The 20,408-nt window shown below is 42.3% G+C and overlaps 1 protein-coding gene across 1 annotated transcript; it reads left to right on the top strand.

Moving 5' to 3' along the window:
• Positions 1-5,672: 5,672 nt before the first annotated feature.
• On the top strand, positions 5,673-19,465 carry LOC122940344 (perlwapin-like). The gene is made up of 6 exons (XM_044296968.1): positions 5,673-5,766; positions 11,066-11,254; positions 12,603-12,788; positions 14,437-14,574; positions 17,758-17,895; positions 19,117-19,465. Exons 1-6 carry the CDS (start codon positions 5,673-5,675, stop codon positions 19,173-19,175), a joined length of 804 nt encoding a protein of 267 aa, XP_044152903.1. The 3' UTR covers positions 19,176-19,465.
• Positions 19,466-20,408: the final 943 nt, after the last annotated feature.

The following is a 20,408-nucleotide window of genomic DNA, read 5'->3' on the forward strand; positions in this document are numbered from 1 at the left end:
CAGCAAGCAGATGTCATCATGCCATGTGGCATCCACACCCTGCTGAAACTGTGTCACCAATGTCATATGCATATAACCTATTGTTAGCTGGTTTGACGTAATACAGCATAAACCATCACATGGACTAATCCAGCCATATAAACAAAAGTAGGCACCTGATGCTACTTAATACAGTGCATTCTTTTCAGTGTTCCCATTGATGTATATATTTACATTTATATGAGCTGTAGTAGGCTTGCATGCCGAAATGTCACTGTTTTACTTGTTTGAGCTCTGAAATAAAGCTTTGAATGACACTTTACATTGGCAGTGCTTGGAGTTTGCTGCAATCATCTGATGTCTCTGAATACACTGTAGAATGGTGTTCAAAAGAGGACAGTCCTCAGACCCCTCATTTTGCTGATCAGCGGAGATGCTGGTATTCTTACCCCCAATAATCAAATATTCATGGCCTTTTCTAAGAAAAGGGGTTGTGTCATGAGGTCTACTTATTTCCTATCCACAGAATAGGGAAAAAGCATCTTTCAGCCGCGATTCAACCACCTGGCCCCCAATGATCCTGGGAACGGGGGCGCTGTACCCTTAAAGAGAATGCAGTAGCTGATCAAGCATGCAAAATGTCGCTCTATTCATCATTATGAGACTTTTTGAGATAGCTGGGCTCGGCTATTCACAGCAGAGCATAGTAGACCAGCTGCTGCAATCATTTTGGGGATACCATTCACCAATTAAAAAGAACACTAGGGGTCTCAGCAACCCCCCCCCCCCCTTCCCCCTAATCAATCAATTAGTTAAAAGGGTATTCCCATGTAAACATTTGAGGCATATCGCTAGGATATGCCTCAAATGTCAAATAGGTGTGTGGGCCATCTCTGGGACCAATTCCTGTTTCAAGAACAGGGTCTCTGAAATGAAGAGAGAGCAGCCACGCATGTGTGGCCACGCTCCATCCACTGCTATAAGAGTTCTGAAAACAGCAGACTGGTTGCTCGGCTATTTCCAGAAGTCCCATTGAGGTTGAAAGGACCAGTGGCTGCACTTGCATGGCTTGCTCTCCCATTTACTGTTATGGGACAGAGGGCGCTCATTCAGCTATTTTTGAAAGTCTCATAGCAGTGAATAGAGAGCACTATTCTCGAGATACGAGCAGGTCTCAGTGGTAGGACCCACACCTATCTGACATTTGAGGCATTTGCCCATGCTATGTCTCAAATGTTTTAATGGGAAAATCCTTTTAACCCCTATCAGGGGGATACTTTGTAGTAACCAGAATGCCCCTTTAAGCTACTGTACTTTTAGTGGTATTGTAAGTAGAGGAGTGTTAAAATTTTTAAAATGCCCAACACACAGATGAGCCATAATATAGAAATCACTAGCTCAGCTGGTTGCATCTCTACAGTCATATGTCGAAGGTCTGATGACTCAAAAACAGAAATGGAAGCCAAAATAATTACTTACCTGCTGTTGTTCACGCTACATATTACAGCAAGTAGCCACGTGTTTTATTGACATGCCATTGATTATCAGCATTCCTTAATAGAAGCTAATCATTCCATTTATCTTTTTGAAAAAAGCTCTCCCCCTACATTTTTTCTAGAAAGAGCTGATTAATACAACAACCTCCAGAAATGGGAATGGTTTGACAGTCAATTTCTTCATTTACCCTTTGTCTTGTGTCTCCTCTGAATAATAATCACAGTGTTTTCAATGGTATCGTTAGGAATGGATTAGTATATAATCCCTGAAGTGTGTGCCGGCGAAGAGTCACAATAGTGAGGGGCAGCCTGTCAATCATTAGTGGGTGAGGGAAACTCATAAATAACTGTGACACTTCTTAGGAAGTGTGTGGCTTCTCTGGCAGGTTGATGATAAGTTCCCTTTGAGGTTTTTTTTCCAGGGGAGTAGCAGGGAGGTGTGTTTACGGCATGCACATGCCCGAGACGCTAAGGGCTGGAGTGTACCAACAAACCTCTTTGCCTTGGCAAGGGTTAGGGCAAAAATTTGAACCTCTGCCCTGGATTAAGGAAAGCCTACCAACAGCTCAGTGTTTTCAAAAATGCCCAACACACAGATGAGCCATAATATAGAAACCACTTGCTCAGCTGGTTGTATCTCTACAGTCATATGTCGAAGGTGTGATGACTCAAAAACAGAAACGGAAGCCAAAATAATTACTTACCTGCTGTTGTTCACACTACATATTACAGCAAGTAGCCACGTGTTTTATTGACATGCCATTGATTATTAGCATTCCTTAATAGAAGCTAATCATTCCATTTATCTTTTTGAAAAAAGCTCTCCCCCTACATTTTTTCTAGAAAGAGCTGATTAATACAACAACCTCCAGAAATGGGAATGGTTTGACAGTCAATTTCTTCATTTACCCTTTGTCTTGTGTCTCCTCTGAATAATAATCACAGTGTTTTCAATGGTATCATTAGGAATGGATTAGTATATAATCCCTGAAGTGTGTGCCGGAGAAGAGTCACATAAATGAGGGGCAGCCTGTCAATCATTAGTGGGTGAGGGAAACTAACAAATAACGGTGAAGTGTGTGGCTTCTCTGGCAGGTTGATGATAAGTTCCCTTTGAGTTTTTTTTTTCAGGGGAGTAGCAGGGAGGGGGGTGTATATGGCATGCACATGCCCGAGACGCTCGAGTGTACCAACAAACCTCTTTGCCTTGGGAAGGGTTAGGGCAAAAATTTTAACCACTGCCCTGGATTAAGGAAAGCCTACCAACAGCTCTGGGGGTTCCTTGGGCATTCAAGAGGTTGAGCTACAAAATCAATGTATCCCCTATCCACAGAATAGGGATTAAGCATCTCATTTATGTACTAGACTATCTCCAGCAATCCTAGAGATAATGAGTGTAGTGGCAACACCCAGGCTCAACCTGTATTCACACAGGAGAATGACCATTTTTGTGATCATGGGAAGCCCAGCAGCTGGACCACTATCGATCAGATGCTTTTTTCCCTATTCTGTGGTAAGCGGGATAAGCTGATTTTGTTGCAAAACTTCTTGAATGTCCCAGAAATCCCTTGAGCAATTGCCAGGCTTTCCTTCATCTAGGGCAAAGGTTCAATTTTCTGCCCTGTATGTAAATACCCTAGCCAAGACAAAGTCGTTTGTTGGCACCCACCACTGGAGAGTGTGCACCCGGTAGCTCCCACAACTACTCACCTGGAAAACCGCCTTCAAACGGAACCTGTCAGCAATCTGCCAGAGAAGACCCAAACCCACATGAGACCACCCACTTATTGCAGAGCTTATAAAAGCCCCATTTGAGCCTGGGAAAGCCATGGAAATTAGGGATGTTCCTGCAAATTTGAGACTGTTGATAGTGCTTCAAGGGGTTGTCCAATGTCAGATAGGTGCAGGTCCCACTTTTCAGACCCACACCTATCTAGTAACATAGTAACATAGTACATAAGGCTGAAAAAAGACATCTGTCCATCCAGTTCGGCCTGTCATCCTGCAAGTTGATCCAGAGGAAGGCAAAAAAAAAAAAAAACCCTGTGAGGTAGAAGCCAATTTTCCCCACTTTAGAGGAATAAATAATTCCTTCCCGACTTCAATCAGGAAATCAGAATAACTCCCTGGATCAACGACCCCTCTCTAGAAGCTATAGCCTGTAATATTATTACACTCCAGAAATACATCCAGGCCCCTCTTGAATTCCTTTATTGTACTCACCATCACTACCTCCTCAGGCAGAGAGTTCCATAGTCTCACTGCTCTTACCGTAAAGAATCCTCTTCTATGTTTGTGTACAAACCTTCTTTCCTCCAGACACAGAGGATGTCCCCTCGTCACAGTCACAGTCCTGGGGATAAATAGATGATGGGAGAGATCTCTGTACTGACCCCTGATATATTTATACATAGTAATTAGATCTCCCCTCAGTCGTCTTTTTTCTAAAGTGAATAACCCTAATTTTGATAATCCTTCAGGGTACTGTAGTTGCCCCATTCCAGTTATTACTTTAGTTGCCCTCCTCTGGACCCTCTCCAGCTCTGCTATGTCTGCCTTGTTTTCAGGAGCCCAGAACTGTACACAGTACTCCATGTGTGGTCTGACTAGTGATTTGTAAAGTGGTAGGACTATGGTTCTTATCATGGGCATCTATGCCCCTTTTGATGCAACCCATTATCTTATTGGCCTTGGCAGCAGCTGCCTGACACTGGTTTTTGCAGCTTAGTTTGCTGTTTATTAAAATTCCTAGATCCTTTTCCATGTCAGTCTTAGGGTCCATTCACACGTCCGTTGTTTCTTTCCTGATCTGTTCCCTTTTTTGCAGAACAGATCTGGACCAGTTCTGTACCCATTCATTTTCAATAGGTCCTGAAAAAAATAGGACAGCACAATGTCCGATTTTTTTTCAGGACCCATTGAAAATGAATGGGTACAGAACTGGTCCAGATCTGTTCCGCAAAAAAACTGAACAGATCAGGAAAGAAACAACGGACGTGTGAATGGACCCTGAGTGTTTTACCATTTAGTATGTACGGGTGACTTGCATTATTCCTTCCCATGTGCATAACTTTACATTTGTCAGTGTTAAACCTCATCTGCCACTTATCTGCCCAAGCCTCCAATCTATCCAGATCCCTCTGTTGCAGCATACTGTCTTCAGTGTTAATTACTTTACACAGTTTAGTGTCATCTGCGAAAATTGATATCTCCAGAACAAGCCCTCAAAAGTGAAGTAGTGTGTCCTGCGCATGCGTGGCGTCCTCTCCATTCACTCCTATGGAAGTTCCAAAAATAACCTCAGGTATTTTCAGAAGTCATATAGAAGTGAATGGAGAGCACACCACGCATGCATGGCCATCTCTATGGGACTTCTGGAAATAGACAAGCAAGAGCTCTGCTATTTTCCTAACTCCCATTGAAGCGAATGGAAAGTGGCCGTGCTTGCGCAGCCCGCTCTCTTTTGCATTCGGAGGCCCATTCTCGAGAAAGATGCACCTATCTGAAATCTAAAATTGGTGGCATTACCCTAGCAATATGCCACACATGTCTGAGATGAGACACCCCTTTAATAACTTGCTGCAGCCTATGGGATCAACTGATTGTTGGGGTTGCTGGAGGTTAAAATATAGAGACTGTGCTCTGTAAAAATGTATTTTGATATTCTGCATGAGCGTAACAAGTAACATTAGGGTCCAATATTGAAAATTAGAATAGGGAATAGGCTTATGATTAATTTGGCCTCCACTAATTTGGCCTCCTTTCCTCCAGAGATCTGCAGCCATTTCCCACTATCGCTTTCCATAATACACAGTTATCATTAACTACATAAATCTATGCCCTGCCCCAATAGTCTCCGTATGATCCTATTCTTTACTTGCTATGAACTATAATAAAAATTCTATATTACTCATTGTCATCCTTACTCTACACGTTTCTAAGAGTTATGTACTCTACTGCCCTTGTATTATCCCAACTGACCCAAAATGCAAAGTAGATGAGTCACCCGCCTTTAAATTACTTAGTATAATTAGCTTTAGGCAGGGTGACTACAACAGCTTATTTAGTTTTCAGAAGGAATCTAAAATAGTTCCTAAGAGATCCATTCCTCACACCCCAACATGCCACCACCCCCACTGTAAAAATGGTAGGATATATAATGGTCTGACAATGCTGTACAAGAAAGCATTCTCCACCATGACGAAGATGGGACACACCTCCGTTCTTCTGTTCTTGCTGCTTTCTCTTTGTTCCTTGGTCATCAGTACGTCAGTAAAGAACCATGATTCCGGTAGGTTGCAGAGGAAAAGCCTTTAATAATTTGCTATGTTAATATTTATGATGGCTGCTGTGATTTTCAGTCATGCTTTAATGATATACACAATAGTTCAGGTTCTTCTATACCTAGGGTTGATTCAATGGATATGTAATCAGGTTCCCACAGAAGTTCATGGACCTTTACTGTATGTCCATGAGTCTCAGATTTTTTTTCTTGATGCTACATGGAGCCCCTACAGCTCTCTATTACTCAACCTCTATTACTCTACCTACAGAATATAAGCTGTCAGGGGTCAGAAAGCTGTAGGTAGAGTAGAAAAAGAAAATGACCTATATCACACGTTTTGCATATTTTTTTAAAGAATTTTTGACAATGGTATGTTTAATTTTTAATATCTATATTTAAACAAAAAACATAAAACTTTGCAGTTTTCACACTGGCCTATAAGCCAAATTATGGGCGCCACTTCTTGCTCTGTACAGATCACTTTACTGTAGTTATCAGTCATTCTAATCCTGCCTGTAATGATATTGTAGAAATAAAGCGATGAATCCAGCATCAAAGTTAGAAAATATTGCGGGTTCCTTTATTCGGTGTAGTACAGATCCATACAGTGACAGCATCACCTCAGTGTTCCATATGAACGTCTACGCGTTTCGAACAAACATGTTCTTAGTCGTGACCGATCAGAAATCCAACTGGCCGTGTCTATATAGGCTAGTCGCAACCTCTCCTCCCACCTCCAGGTGATAACTAGAAGGAGCTGATTGCAGCACACCCAAGGCACAGCCAATAGGAGTAACTGAAATTAACATTGGTGCAAATTTAACATCTATAAAAGCCAAGCCAGGAATAGCAAAATAGGCCAGTCTCCCAAAAATGTAGTGATAAGTGACACATTGGGAAAAAAAATTGTATATATGAATTCCTGAAAAAAAAACGCATGGTCTGAATAGCGGTTTACAATGTTAAAAACTGAAAAAATGCAAATCAAGCATGGCGAAGGTATCCTCATAGCTGCTAGTCTGGATGGAACAACACAACGGGAATATATATGTAGGCACACCAGGAATGGACCAGATCCTAGTAAAGATACATGAGTTCCTTTTTTAGGTTCAAGCCATTCGGATATCTTGTTTTTAATCGTAGAATCCAAATGGCTTCCCTTTGTATTAATCGCCTTTGGAAATCGCCCCCTCGAATAGAGGGAAAAACTCGCTCGATTCCAAAGGCAGAAAAAGTTCGTAAGCTCCTACCATGCATCGAAACAAAGTGCCCGGCAGCATTCGAAATATTGACATAAGAAGAATTAGTGACATAATTCAAAGGTTCCAGGATTCTGTTCTTCAACCTTCTTATGGTGCTTCCCACATAAAGAAGGCCACACTGAGTACATCTGATAACATAAATTACTCCAGTGGTATTGCAGTTTATATAAGATTTAATGGGGAAGGTTGAAATATGTTCTGAATCCTCGAAGATTTTGGTGGGCACAACATAGCCGCAAGTTTTCCAGGGATGACTGCCGCACCGTGTGAACCCGGTATATTTAAGCCAAGTATTAGTCTGGGTTCTTTTCGAAGCTGATTTAAATAATGAAGGGGACAGGGATGAAGCCAGCGTGGGAGACCATCTGGCTGCCACTCTGTAGCCATCCTGCAGTAAACCATGTAAAATATCGTCATCATATAGAATCAATATACATTCCGATACTACCCGTTTAACCTCCTGAAATTGATTACTGCAGAAAGTGGGTGGATTAATGCGATTTTTCACACCTGCTGTGTGTCCTTCCTTACCTGCCCTATCATCTCTCCCAAAAAGTAATATCTTGCGATTTTTCATCCTGTGTGCCTACATATATATTCCCATTGTGTTGTTCCATCTAGACTAACAGCTATGAGGATAGTTTCGCCATGCTTAATTTGCATTTTTTTCTGTTTTTAACATTGTAAACTACTATTCAGACCATGCAGTTTTTTCAGGAATTTATATATACATCTTTTTTTCTAATGTATCGCTTATCACTAATTTTTTTGGAGACTGGCCTATTTTGCTATTCCTGATTTAGACCCAGGAGCCTGAATAGTATACATTTTATGTGCACACACTTGGCTTTTATAGATGTTAAATTTGCACCAATGTTAATTTCAGTTACTCCTATTGGCTGTGCCTTGGGTGTGCTGCAATCAGCTCCTTCTAGTTATCACCTAGAGGTGGGAGGAGAGGTTGCGACTAGCCTATATAGACATGGCCAGTTTGATTTCTGATCGGTCACGACTAGGAACATGTTTGTTCGAAACGCGTAGACGTTCATTTGGAACACTGAGGTGATGCTGTCACTGTATGGATCTGTACTACACCGAATAAAGGAACCCACAATATTTTCTAACTTTGATGCTGAATTCATCGCTTTATTTCATGGTTATACCAAGGTCTCTGTGCATCAGGGAAGTCGATACAAGGGATAGAGGCAGCAGGTGAGCTGGACATTGTTTACAACAAGAGTTGTAATGATATCACCTCTGTGTATAGATAAGACAGGATCACAGTAGGTGATTGTCAAAGTTTATCTATTCTTTCCTTGTACAATGACCTCTGCACAGGTCACAGAAAATGCCTAGAAAACTCTCCCATAGAAGTCAGTGAGGTCTCCTCCTGACCATTGTGTCTATGGACCATGTGGCTGCCGTAAAGCAATGTTTGTAATGCTTTCTAAAAGCTTTGAAGAACAGGAAACAGAATAAAAAAAATAAAAAAGGATTAGAAAAAAAGAGATGTGTCACTACCTGGTTTTAACTGACATGTAACATTTTTGGTGACACATTTCCTTTAAGGCTGGAGGAGCCAAGTCTAGGCATACATTTTAACTGAATGGCCGTCCATGTAATGCATTGACGAAAAGGCTTTAGGGTTGTTCTTCCATAGTTCTGGGTCAATTAAGCAGAGTACTAAAATCTGAATTGTCTTTATGATAGACACACTGTATTCTCTCGCGATCTTCATGTATATTTTGTATATAGCTATGCAGACAATATTTTTGCTGGAATCAATGAAAGCTACATGCACCTATCCACAAGGTAAGGGGGTTTGACCATTGGGAACCCCATTGATCATGACAGCAGAGGTTGACGAGTTCTCTGTGTTAGGCCTCATGCACACGACCGTTGTGTGCATCCGTGGCCGTTGTGCCGTTTTCCGTTTTTTTTTCCGCTGACCCATTGACTTTCAATGGGTCCGTGGAAAAATTTGAAAATGCACCGTTTTGCAGCCGAGACCATGATCCGTGTATCCTGTCCGTCAAAAAAATATGACCTGTTCTATTTTTTTGACGGACAACGGTTCACGGACCCATTCAAGTCAATGGGTCCGTGAAAGAACACGGATGCACACAAGATTGGCATCCGTGTCCGTGATCCGTGGCCGTAGGTTACTTTCATACAGACGGATCCGAAGATCTTCGTGAAAACTCAGATCCGACAGTATATTCTAACACAGAGTCGTTCCCATAGTGATGGGGACGCTTCAGGTTAGAATATACTAAAAGAACTGTGTACATGACTGGCCCCTGCTGCCTGGCAGGTGCTGCCAGGCAGCAGGGGGCAGACCCCCCCTCCCCCACTGTAGTTAACACATTGGTGGCCAGTGCGGCCGTCCCCCCCCCCTCCCTCCCCTGTAGTTAACTCATTGGTAGCCAGTGCCCCCCCCCTTTCTCCCCTGTAGTTAACTCATTGGTGGCCAGTGGGCCCCCCCTCCCTCCCCTGTAGTTAACTCATTGGTGGCCAGTGGGCCCTCTCCCCTCCCTCCCCCTCCTAATTAAAATCTCCCCCCCTATCATTGGTGGCAGTGGAGCGTACCGATCGGAGTCCCAGTTTAATCGCTGGTGCTCTGATCGGTAACCATGGCAACCGGGACGCTACTGCAGTCCCGGTTGCCATGGTTACTTAGCAATTTGTAGAAGCATCATACTTACCTGCGAGCTGCAATGTCTGTGACCGGCCGGGAGCTCCTCCTACTGGTAAGTGACAGGTCTGTGCGGTGCATTGCCTAATGATCTGTCACTTACCAGTAGGAGGAGCTCCCGGCCGGACACAGACATCGCAGCTCGCAGGTAAGTATGATGCTTCTACAAATTGCTAAGTAACCATGGCAACCGGGACTGCAGTAGCGTCCCGGTTGCCATGGTTACCGATCGGAGCCCCAGCGATTAAACTGGGACTCCGATCGGTACTCTCCACTGCCACCAATGATAGGAGGAGATTTTAATTAGGAGGGGGAGGGAGGGGAGATGGCCCATTGGCCACCAAAGAGTTAACTACAGGGGAGGGAGGGGGGGCCCACTGACCACCAACGAGTTAACTACAGGGGAGGGAGGGGGGGCCCACTGGCCACCAATGAGTTAACTACAGGGGGGAGGGGGGGGCGGCCGCACTGGCCACCAATGAGTTAAAAACAGGGGGGGAAGGCTGGCCTCCTGCTGCCTGGCAGCACCTGCCAGGCAGCAGGGGGCAGTCATGTACACAGTTTTTTAGTATATTCTAACCTGAAGCGTCCCCATCACCATGGGAACGCCTCTGTGTTAGAATATACTGTCGGATCTGAGATTCACGATGTAACTCATATCCGACAGTATATTCTAACATAGAGGCGTTCCCATGGTGATGGGGACGCTTCAAGTTAAAATATACCATCGGATTGGAGAAAACTCTGAACCGATGGTATAAAAGGGACTCCTGACTTTACATTGAAAGTCAATGGGGACGGATCCATTTGCAATTGCACCATATTGTGTCAACGTCAAACGGATCCGCCCCTATTGACTTGCATTGTAATTCAGGATGGATCCGTTTGGCTCCGCACGGCCAGGCAGACACCAAAACAAAAAAAAATTCATGTCCGTGGATCCTCCAAAAATCAAGGAAGACCCACGGACGAAAAAACGGTCACGGATCACGGACCTACGGACCCCGTTTTTGCGGACCGTGAAAAAATACTGTCGTGTGCATGAGGCCTTAATGGAATGGTGGTGTGCATGCATGACCACTGCTTCATTCATTTCTATGGGACTTCCAAGTACGGGACATGGCTATTTCCATCAGTCCCATACAAGTGAATTAAGCAATGGTCATGCATGTGCACCCCCACACATAGGAGACTCCCACTGTGTTCAGATCCCTAGCGATCACACATTTATCACTTATCCAGTTGGAAAGTCCCTTTAACTCTACATGCCTAAGCACTAATATAACAATATATATTTCTGTATTTAGTAATGGCTAACATATGACATTTGTTCAATGATTTTCCACAGGGTTGTATAATAAGATCATCAATATGTATCCAGGCAATACAAAGCCTGGAAGTTGCCCACCTCAGAGGTATTATATCAAGAGCGAAAATGAGATATGTCACAAGCTCTGCATGAGGGACGATGGCTGCATAGGGGACATGAAGTGCTGCCCCGATAACTGCCACTATATGTGCAAACCTCCAGCAAAGGGTAAGTGTTCACTGCCATACCCAGCACATGGCATCACCATCACAAGGGTATCGTGTTGGTATCAGCTTCTTAATAAACCTTCTGAATGCATGAAACTATTTACAGTAATTACATTTTGCTGATATTTTTTCTTACCAATGGAGATATGCATTTAGAGGGGGCGTCCACTTTCCAGCCAGCTACACAGATGAGAGCATCAGTCATCAGACATATCATACCCAACTGTTGGGGGTTCATTTTTGGGACTGCTACAATTGTTTAACTTGTTGAGGGGTAAAGATGCAACAGTCATTTAGTAGTAATTCTATAGCTAAGGGCTTCTTAACATCTGTGCTGAAAGCTTCGTTTGTAGATCCCACCCCCCAAAAAGCTGAAAAAAGTACTTTTTCTTTGATAAAAAAAAAAAGAAGTGGACACCCAAACAGAAACTGAATGGACCACGTTATAGTCAATGGGGTCTGTTTGGCTCCATGTTATGTGCAGGACAATGGAAATACCAGCGGATCAGAACAAGATAAAAAATACAATGTTTTTGTAAAGTTACTCAACTTTCTATAGGTATATTCTTCTATAGGTAAGATGGTGTTTAAAGAGGTACAAAGAGGCGCAGCCTCAACGAGTTCAAGCTCAGCTCTGCTACATCATTATACATATGAAATGGGGACACATGTTTTCATAAGGCTTAGGCCTCATGCACACGACCGTTGTTGTGTTCCGTTCCACAAAATGGGGTTCCGTTGTTCCGTTTCCGTGTGTCTTCCTTTATTTTTGGAGAATCACCAGACATAAAGGAAAGTAAAAAAAAAGTCTAAGTCAAGTTTGCCATGCAAATGATAGGGAAAAAAACGGACACGGACGCACGCACGCGGATGACAATCTTGTGTGCCTCTGCGTTTTTTCACAGTCCCATTGACTTGAATGGGTCCGAGAACCGTTTTCCGTGAAAGAAATAGGACAGGTTATATTTTTTTGACGGACTGGAACCATGGATCACGGATGCGGATGACAAATGGTGCATTAGCCGAATTTTCAACGGACCCATTAAAAGTCAATGGGTCTGCAGAAAATCCCAAAAAACGGAACAACGGACACGGAATGAAACAACGGTCGTGTGCATGAGGCCTTAATGAAACTCAAAATATTTGAAGTGTGGAGGATATCTTTCCATCAACCCTTCCACGTGTCTCACACAATTGACCCCTGTTCTTATATCGTCACAAATGCAGGTGGAAGCTAATACCTAATCCTTCACTTATTCCAACTATGTTATATAGCCTGTTATATGTAATACACGTTCCGTCTAGAAAAATAATAATTACCTGGAATTTCCTCCTATGTCCTTCCACAGTTAAGCCAGGCACATGCCCATCCTTTGAAACTGCTTTTTCTTCTACTGTGAGATGTAATGACAACTGCACGTCTGATTCTGAATGTCCTGGAACCTTTAAGTGCTGCAAAAAGGCTTGTGGAAATACTTGTGTGCCTACTCTAGCGGACATGAGCAAACCAAGCATGGGGTCCACTCCCACAGCAAGTAAGTCCATCTTTATTGCAGGGATAGGACTGTGAATGATTTCATCGCTAGATTCTCTCTTCACTCAGTATATATACTGTATATTTATGTGTATGCGCCTATGGGCAATTAACTGATAATAGTTTTTTTCTAAGGCTTCGTTCACATCACCGTTCAGCCTTTCCGTTCTCCTGCTCTGTTTAGGAGCAAGAAAACGGAAAGGACGGATTCAGGACCTAACTGAGCCGAACGGAACCTAAGCACCCCATAGACTATAATGTTTCCGCTCAGAAGAAGATTTTTGAAGCGGAGACAAAAGTCCTGCATGCACTATTCCGCTCCAAAATCTTCTGAGTAGAAACCTAACGGACCCCATTATAGTCTACGGGGTCCTTCGGTTCCGTTGAGCTCAGTTATGTCTCAAATCCGTCTTTTCAGTTTTTCTGCTCCTAAACAGAGCAGGAGAACAGAAAGGCTGAACGGTGATGTGACAAGCCTAACTGGTATTTTAGTTGTTTGAATTATTGGATTTCAGCACATCCTCGTGAGCTTGTGCTTATACAATGTAGTCAATCAGAACAAAGACCTCAACCTCCATCAGCCTCATCCCAGATTCCCATCAGATCCCTCCAACCTCAGATCTGAGCCCCATCAGTCTCAAATTAGAACTCCATCAGCCTCGGATTAGACCCCAACCTCCATCAGCCTCAGATCAGACCCCCCAGCCTCCATCTGACCACCATCAGCTTCAGATCAGACCCCCATCAGCCTCAGTTTAGACCCCCATAAGCCTCAGATTATAACCCCATTAGACCTCAGATCAGACATTAAACCCTTAGATACTGGAGGTTTTTTCATTATTCTTCCTTGTCTTTCCGAAGTCATAACTTTTAAATTTTTCCATTCACATAGCCATATAATGGCTTCTTTTTGTCGAGACAAGTTGTACCTTCTAATGGAACCATTTAATATAGCATACAATGTACTGTAGTATGAAGTGGGAAAAGAAAATCCAGATGGGGTGGAATTGGAAAAAACGATTCTGCCTCAGCTTTACGGGTTTTGTCCCTAACGGTGTTCCTTATGCAAAAAAACTGACAGCTGCCTTTCATTCTCTGGGTCATATTCTGACCCCATAACTTTTTAGTCTATTAAACTGTGTGTGGGCTCATTTTTTGTGGGATGATCTTTAGTTTTTATTGATACCATTCTGGAGTGTGTGTGACTTTTTGATCACATTTTATCAAATTGTTATAGGTTATATTTTAATAGTATGGACGTTTTTGGACGCAGCGATGCCCATGATGTTTATATTCTAGGGAAAGGGGGGCAGTAGTTTCAGAGAGAGCAGAGCCTCTAGGAGTAATGGCAATGCTATTGCTGATATTACAGCTTAATATCCCAACCCGACCACTTGTGTAATTACCTAATTACCAACATCAAAAAGGATCTAAAATGTTGATCGTTCAGGTCAGTAGACCTATGTTGGGCCCATTTACTCAGCCCAGAAGTGTGCCAATGTTGCACTCATGTGAAACTAGCCTAATCTGTCCTGCAGGCCCCGTAAAATGTATCCAACTGTCGAAGTAAAAAATAAAATCTGAAATTAGCCTTTCTGCAAAATGTGAAGTGACTCGCTATATGAGAACTTTCTTTCTTACTTTTCTAGGAAGTGGCTTCTGTCCTCAAGAGGCTTTTTCTACTTGTCTCATAAAAGAACGGCAATTCTGTGATGAGGCATCATGCATCGATGGCTACAAATGCTGCCCCAAAATCTGCAGATCAGAATGTCAGAAACCTCTTCAAGGTAACATGTGATTACAGAATTAAGAAACATTTTAAAAATTCCTATAAACAAAATTGATGGACAATGGCAAACTTTGTAATCCAGTGTATACATTGTAGATCAAGTCCACTGACCGAAGGAAGAAACAGGAAAAACCCAGAATAACACATTAGCTTTAACCTGTTAGAAGCAGCAGAATGCAGACCATCATAACAACTACCAATACTAAATGCAGATCCATAACATAGACACTTAGTAAGCCTTCAAAACCACCATAATGCACTAATGAAAAAGATATATCATGGACTACAAGTGCCACTCCAGAATACATCTCTACAACCATATTAGATGTCTTCTGAACACAACATACCTACAATTATCTAGACCTTTCACCTCCCTTCACTCTTTTGAGCAGAGTTTTTAATAAGCCATTGAGTATATTGTAGATATACAGCCAGAAACAGGGGCATAACAAGTAGGCAGGGGGACCCATACCAAAATTACAAGGACCAACTTTAGCAAGTAAGAAAATGAAAAGTGTATTATTTTAGTCTCACAACTGCACAGGGATAATTCACAAAGTGATGAAACAATAGAGAGATAATGCACACAGTGATGTCACAATACAGGAATAATAAACATAGTGATGTCACAGCAAGGGCTCTTTCACACGAGCGTATGCCGTGTGGGTAATCCGCTGCGTGAAAGAGAGCCAAGCCCCGCTCCGGAGAGCAGAGACACCGAGCAGTAACATGACTGATAATACTCTGTGCCTCTCTGTGATCTTTTTACTATAAGATAAAGTTGTCACCGTGATTTTGTAGCAAAAAGGTCACAGAGAGACATGGAGCATTATCAATTATGTTAATGTTCCCTGTCTCTGCTGTCCGGAACGGGGCTTGGCTCTCTTTCACGCAGCGGATTACCTGCACGCATCCGCTTGTGTGAAAGAGCCCTAAAGGGACAATTAACACAGTGATGTCACAGCACAGGGACAATAAACACAGTGATGTCACAGTACAGAGACAATAAACACAGTGATGTCACAGCACAGGTATAATAAACACAGTGATGTCACAGTACAGGGATAATAAACACTGTGATGTCACAGTACAGGGATAATAAACACTGTGATGTCACAGTACAGAGACAATAAACACAGTGATGTCACAGTACAGGGATAATAAACACTGTGATGTCACAGTACAGGGATAATAAACACTGTGATGTCACAGTACAGAGACAATAAACACAGTGATGTCATAGTACAGGGATAATATACAGTGATGTCACAGTACAGGGATAATAAACACTGTGATGTCACAGTACAGGGATAATAAACACTGTGATGTCACAGTACAGAGACAATAAACACAGTGATGTCACAGTACAGGGATAATAAACACTGTGATGTCACAGTACAGGGATAATAAACACAGTGATGTCACAGTACAGAGACAATAAACACAGTGATGTCACAGCACAGGGACAATAAGCACAGTGATGTCACAGCACAGAGACAATAAACACAGTGATGTCACAGTACAGAGACAATAAACACAGTGATGTCACAGCACAGGGACAATAAACACAGTGATGTCACAGTACAGAGACAATAAACACAGTGATGTCACAGCACAGGGACAATAAACACAGTGATGTCACAGTACAGAGACAATAAACACAGTGATGTCACAGCACAGGGACAATAAACACAGTGATGTCACAGTACAAGGACAATAAACACAGTGATGTCACAGCACAGAGACAATAAACACAGTGATGTCACAGTACAAGGACAATAAACACAGTGATGTCACAGTACAGAGACAATAAACACAGTGATGTCACAGCACAGGGACAATAAACACAGTGATGTCACAGTACAAGGACAACACAGTGATGTCACAGCACAGAGACAATAAACACAGTGATGTCACAGTACAGAGACAATAAACACAGTGATGTCACAGGACAGGGACAATAAACACAGTGATGTCACAGCACAGAGACAATAAACACAGTGATGTCACAGTACAGAGACAATAAACACAGTGATGTCACAGCACAGGGACAATAAACACAGTGATGTCACAGTACAAGGACAATAAACACAGTGATGTCACAGCACAGAGACAATAAACACAGTGATGTCACAGTACAGAGACAATAAACACAGTGATGTCACAGGACAGGGACAATAAACACAGTGATGTCACAGCACAGGGACAATAAACACAGTGATGTCACAGTACAGAGACAATAAACACAGTGATGTCACAGTACAGAGACAATAAACACAGTGATGTCACAGCACAGGGACAATAAACACAGTGATGTCACAGTACAAGGACAATAAACACAGTGATGTCACAGCACAGAGACAATAAACACAGTTATGTCACAGTACAGAGACAATAAACACAGTGATGTCACAGTACAGAGACAATAAACACAGTGATGTCACAACACATAAATAATAAACACAGTGATGTCACAGCAAAGGACAAATAAACACAGTGATGTCACAGTACAGAGACAATAAACACAACGATGTCACAGTACAGGAATTATAAACAAAATGATGCCATAGGCCAGAAACAACGCACATATTGATGTCCAGTACAGGGATAATCCACACCACAGCTTAGCACATGAAATATGTCACTAAGTACAATGTAACATCGCTGTATAGGAAACAATTACATAATAATCACAGATGCAGGTACAATATACACAAATGGGATAATGCAAAAATGAATCATCCATAGTCATCACTCACTGCACCTTACCTCGGTGTAGAGATGGGCCCCTGCGTTGCTGCTACGCCTGCTACCCTGGTAGTTACACACATGAATGGGGTTGTTCTCCTACACAATTCATGCTCAGTGTTGTGAAGAACATTAGGGCTGTTATTCATGCAGCGCAGAAACCTGTTCCCATAAAAATAGGAATTGACTCTACATACACGGTGAGATGATTATCTTCCTATTATTTCATCACATGTCATAGCTTGTCCCGTAATGCAGAAAGTAGAAGTAGCTTTATGGAACATCAGGATGTCTAGGTCACACGACTAAAAATAGAGGCAATACATTAAATTGAAAGGGACTGTCTGAATGGCGCATAAATGAGGCTTAGCTTCGCCAATTAACTCTTACATTTTTTTTTTCACTAACTGGTTTGTTGTGTGTGTTTTTTTAGTAAGGGCAGGTGAATGTCCCGAAAGCACCCAGTGTCCTTCCCAAACTGTCGGCAAGGCCTGCTCATCTGACTACGATTGCCCAACGTTATTCAAGTGCTGCTCAACTTGTGGAAACACATGCGTCAAGGCATTGAATGGTAAGAAATACAATTATTATTTCATAAAAATGTAGCTGTTTCAGTCCAGGCAGGAGCGCAACAAGCTCTGTTGGTGACCAGGCAGCACCTATGATGGCCAGAGTCACACAGACCCTCATCCATACTAATCCCTAGTGTTTAGATTCCGCCCACATCTGGACTGCAGCCATGTTTTTATAGTTCTAGACAACCCCTTCTCGGCATGTAAGACAGAAGTAGGGTCTTTAAAGATGGCGCTCACTTGCGAGCACAGTGGGTGCCATAGCCTCTGGGTTTCTGCTGTTTTAAACAGCAGATCCCCGTGGCTAGTGTCTGTGATTGGCAATAACGCCGATTGCAGACATTTAACTCCACATCATGGCAAAAACACCAATTGCAGACATTTAACCCTTCAGAAGCCATAGTAAATTTTTACCACGACATCTGAGGCAGCTCCCGGGGCCTGTACAGCCATGTAAAAAAAATGTGTTTATGTTTTTTAATATTTTGTTAAGCTTTTCTCACTTTTGTTCAGAATTTTTGATCGATTGATCACTTAAATAATACACCTTCTGTATTGTAGTGTATTGCACCTTTCAGTTTCACACTGATAGGCAGCCTATTAGGCTCTGCCTCTGGCAAGGCTTAATAAGTTTCCATAAATGGCAGAAACGGAGGTCATTGTCCCCCTGTCTAACAGTTTAGATGCCATAGTCGTTATAGACCACAGCATCTAAGATGTTTAATTGCCAGGACTGGAGTACTGAAACCCCGGCTATTGCAGCAGGAGCCTGGCTATATGTGCCAGCTGTGCTCCTTCTACAGTGACAGTACTGGCAAGATCAACATCTGTATATCTGTCATGGAGCACAAACTGGTCTTCGCTCATGATAAATATATACTTAATGGACGATAAAGAGGTTAAGAAAAAATAATGGCAGAAAAAAGGTCAGACAAATTTACAAGGATCATGAATGACCGCAAGGTGACTTCACAGATTTTTCTTTCAAATGAGAGCATGCAGTTTATTTTAGGGTTACCCCTTTTTATGAAAAGAAGTAATTCTAATTCTAACTTTATATAAAGAGCTTTTCTACTTATATAATCCCTAATACAATTTTATATATGTGGCGCTTACATACCTACCTAATATATATAAGTCTAACATAATGACCAAATAGGTTAAACTAGAAATGATTGGACCAGGGAAGATTAATGTAAATCTCTTGTCTTTTATTTCAGTTCCTTCATTCCTACATACTGGCAATGGTTCAATAGTCATCATTGGAGGAAAAAAATGAAGAGCGGTACATTGCATTGTGCATATAGCTGTTTATTTATATACCAGGTGCAATCACCATACAACCTCCATGTGTTATGATATGACGATTGCTTGCGTGTTTTCCTCCGGGTAATGCCCTATAATGCTTGTGCCCTCTTTAGCATTTGCCATCACTTTGCCTAGTTTTAACGGTTTTTACATCATTTCTTTAAACCATAGGTTGCACCGCATTATTTTTTGTTCCTCTACATTTTGGTTGCTGCTTATTTTTTATATATGTTACTGTATATTTTTGCAAAAGAATGAATAAATATTACTACACCAACCATTTGTAATCTGTTTCATCCAGCTCAGTCGCATCCATACATTTGAACCCTTTCATTATGGGCACCATGTGATTCCAGTCTGACCACCAGTCCAGAGCTTGCTCTCCTGTGTAGGCAGAATCTCAGTCTTTCTTGTGTACAGCACTATAAGATGACATCGGTATCTATAAGACCCCTCTTGACAGCTCTTCCTGTACCCACCAAGCTCAGTCCTTCTTGTTTTTCTGTATGTCCCTCCATGTATAGAGTATTGGTGAAGATATAATTTCTGCCTTACCTTAGAGACCAGGAGACTAGTGATATAGTAGGTGAGATTTTACAATATTGGGTACAGGGTTATAAAACTCTGCTGACTCACACTGCCTATCTGAGTGTGCTGTGTGCAGAATCACCGGTGTATTTCTATGAGATGCTGCTTCACACTGCTCTCCCCTGCCTCCTGCTCGTAAGAGCAACCAGAGAAACAAACAGGTGTCAGAATGCCGCCTTTATTATGTTATGGCTTTACACAGTGGCGTACCTGCAACGTAGGGAGACCATGCGACTGCTATGGGGCCTGGGGGAAGGGGGGCCCTGTACTGAACGTCTTCTTTTCCCATGTGAAAACACAGCATTTTCAAGCAGCTGCCACTAGGGGGATTTCAATGCAAAGAGATGATTACAGCTTCCATGGCAATGGCATAAATTCCTTTGCACTGAGCTCCCCCTAGTGGTGGCTGCAGGCAGCCAGCTTTGTAATAAAAGGGAAGCAGGAGATTTATCAATGTATTTTGCCAGATTTCTAGTGTAAATACATAGAGAAATATGGTGTTTATAATGAGCGCCATAATCTTGAAACACTTGTTCCACTTTTTCTGACATAAAGTGTAAAATCTGGGGCATTGTACTTTGTGTTCTATCATGACTGGGAGTGACTGATGCATGCA

The sequence above is a fragment of the Bufo gargarizans genome, chromosome 6 (genome assembly GCF_014858855.1).
Source record: "Bufo gargarizans isolate SCDJY-AF-19 chromosome 6, ASM1485885v1, whole genome shotgun sequence".
Lineage (NCBI taxonomy): Eukaryota > Metazoa > Chordata > Amphibia > Anura > Bufonidae > Bufo > Bufo gargarizans.

What these genes read in the sequence shown, in the direction of transcription:
- LOC122940344 (XM_044296968.1), top strand. Translation starts at nt 5,673, where the DNA reads ATGACGAAGATGGGACACACCTCCGTTCTTCTGTTCTTGCTGCTTTCT. An exon ending in GGGGTCCACTCCCACAGCAA is followed by an intron (nt 12,789 to 14,436) that starts GTAAGTCCATCT and finishes TTACTTTTCTAG; the next exon opens with GAAGTGGCTTCTGTCCTCAA. An exon ending in ATGCGTCAAGGCATTGAATG is followed by an intron (nt 17,896 to 19,116) that starts GTAAGAAATACA and finishes CTTTTATTTCAG; the next exon opens with TTCCTTCATTCCTACATACT.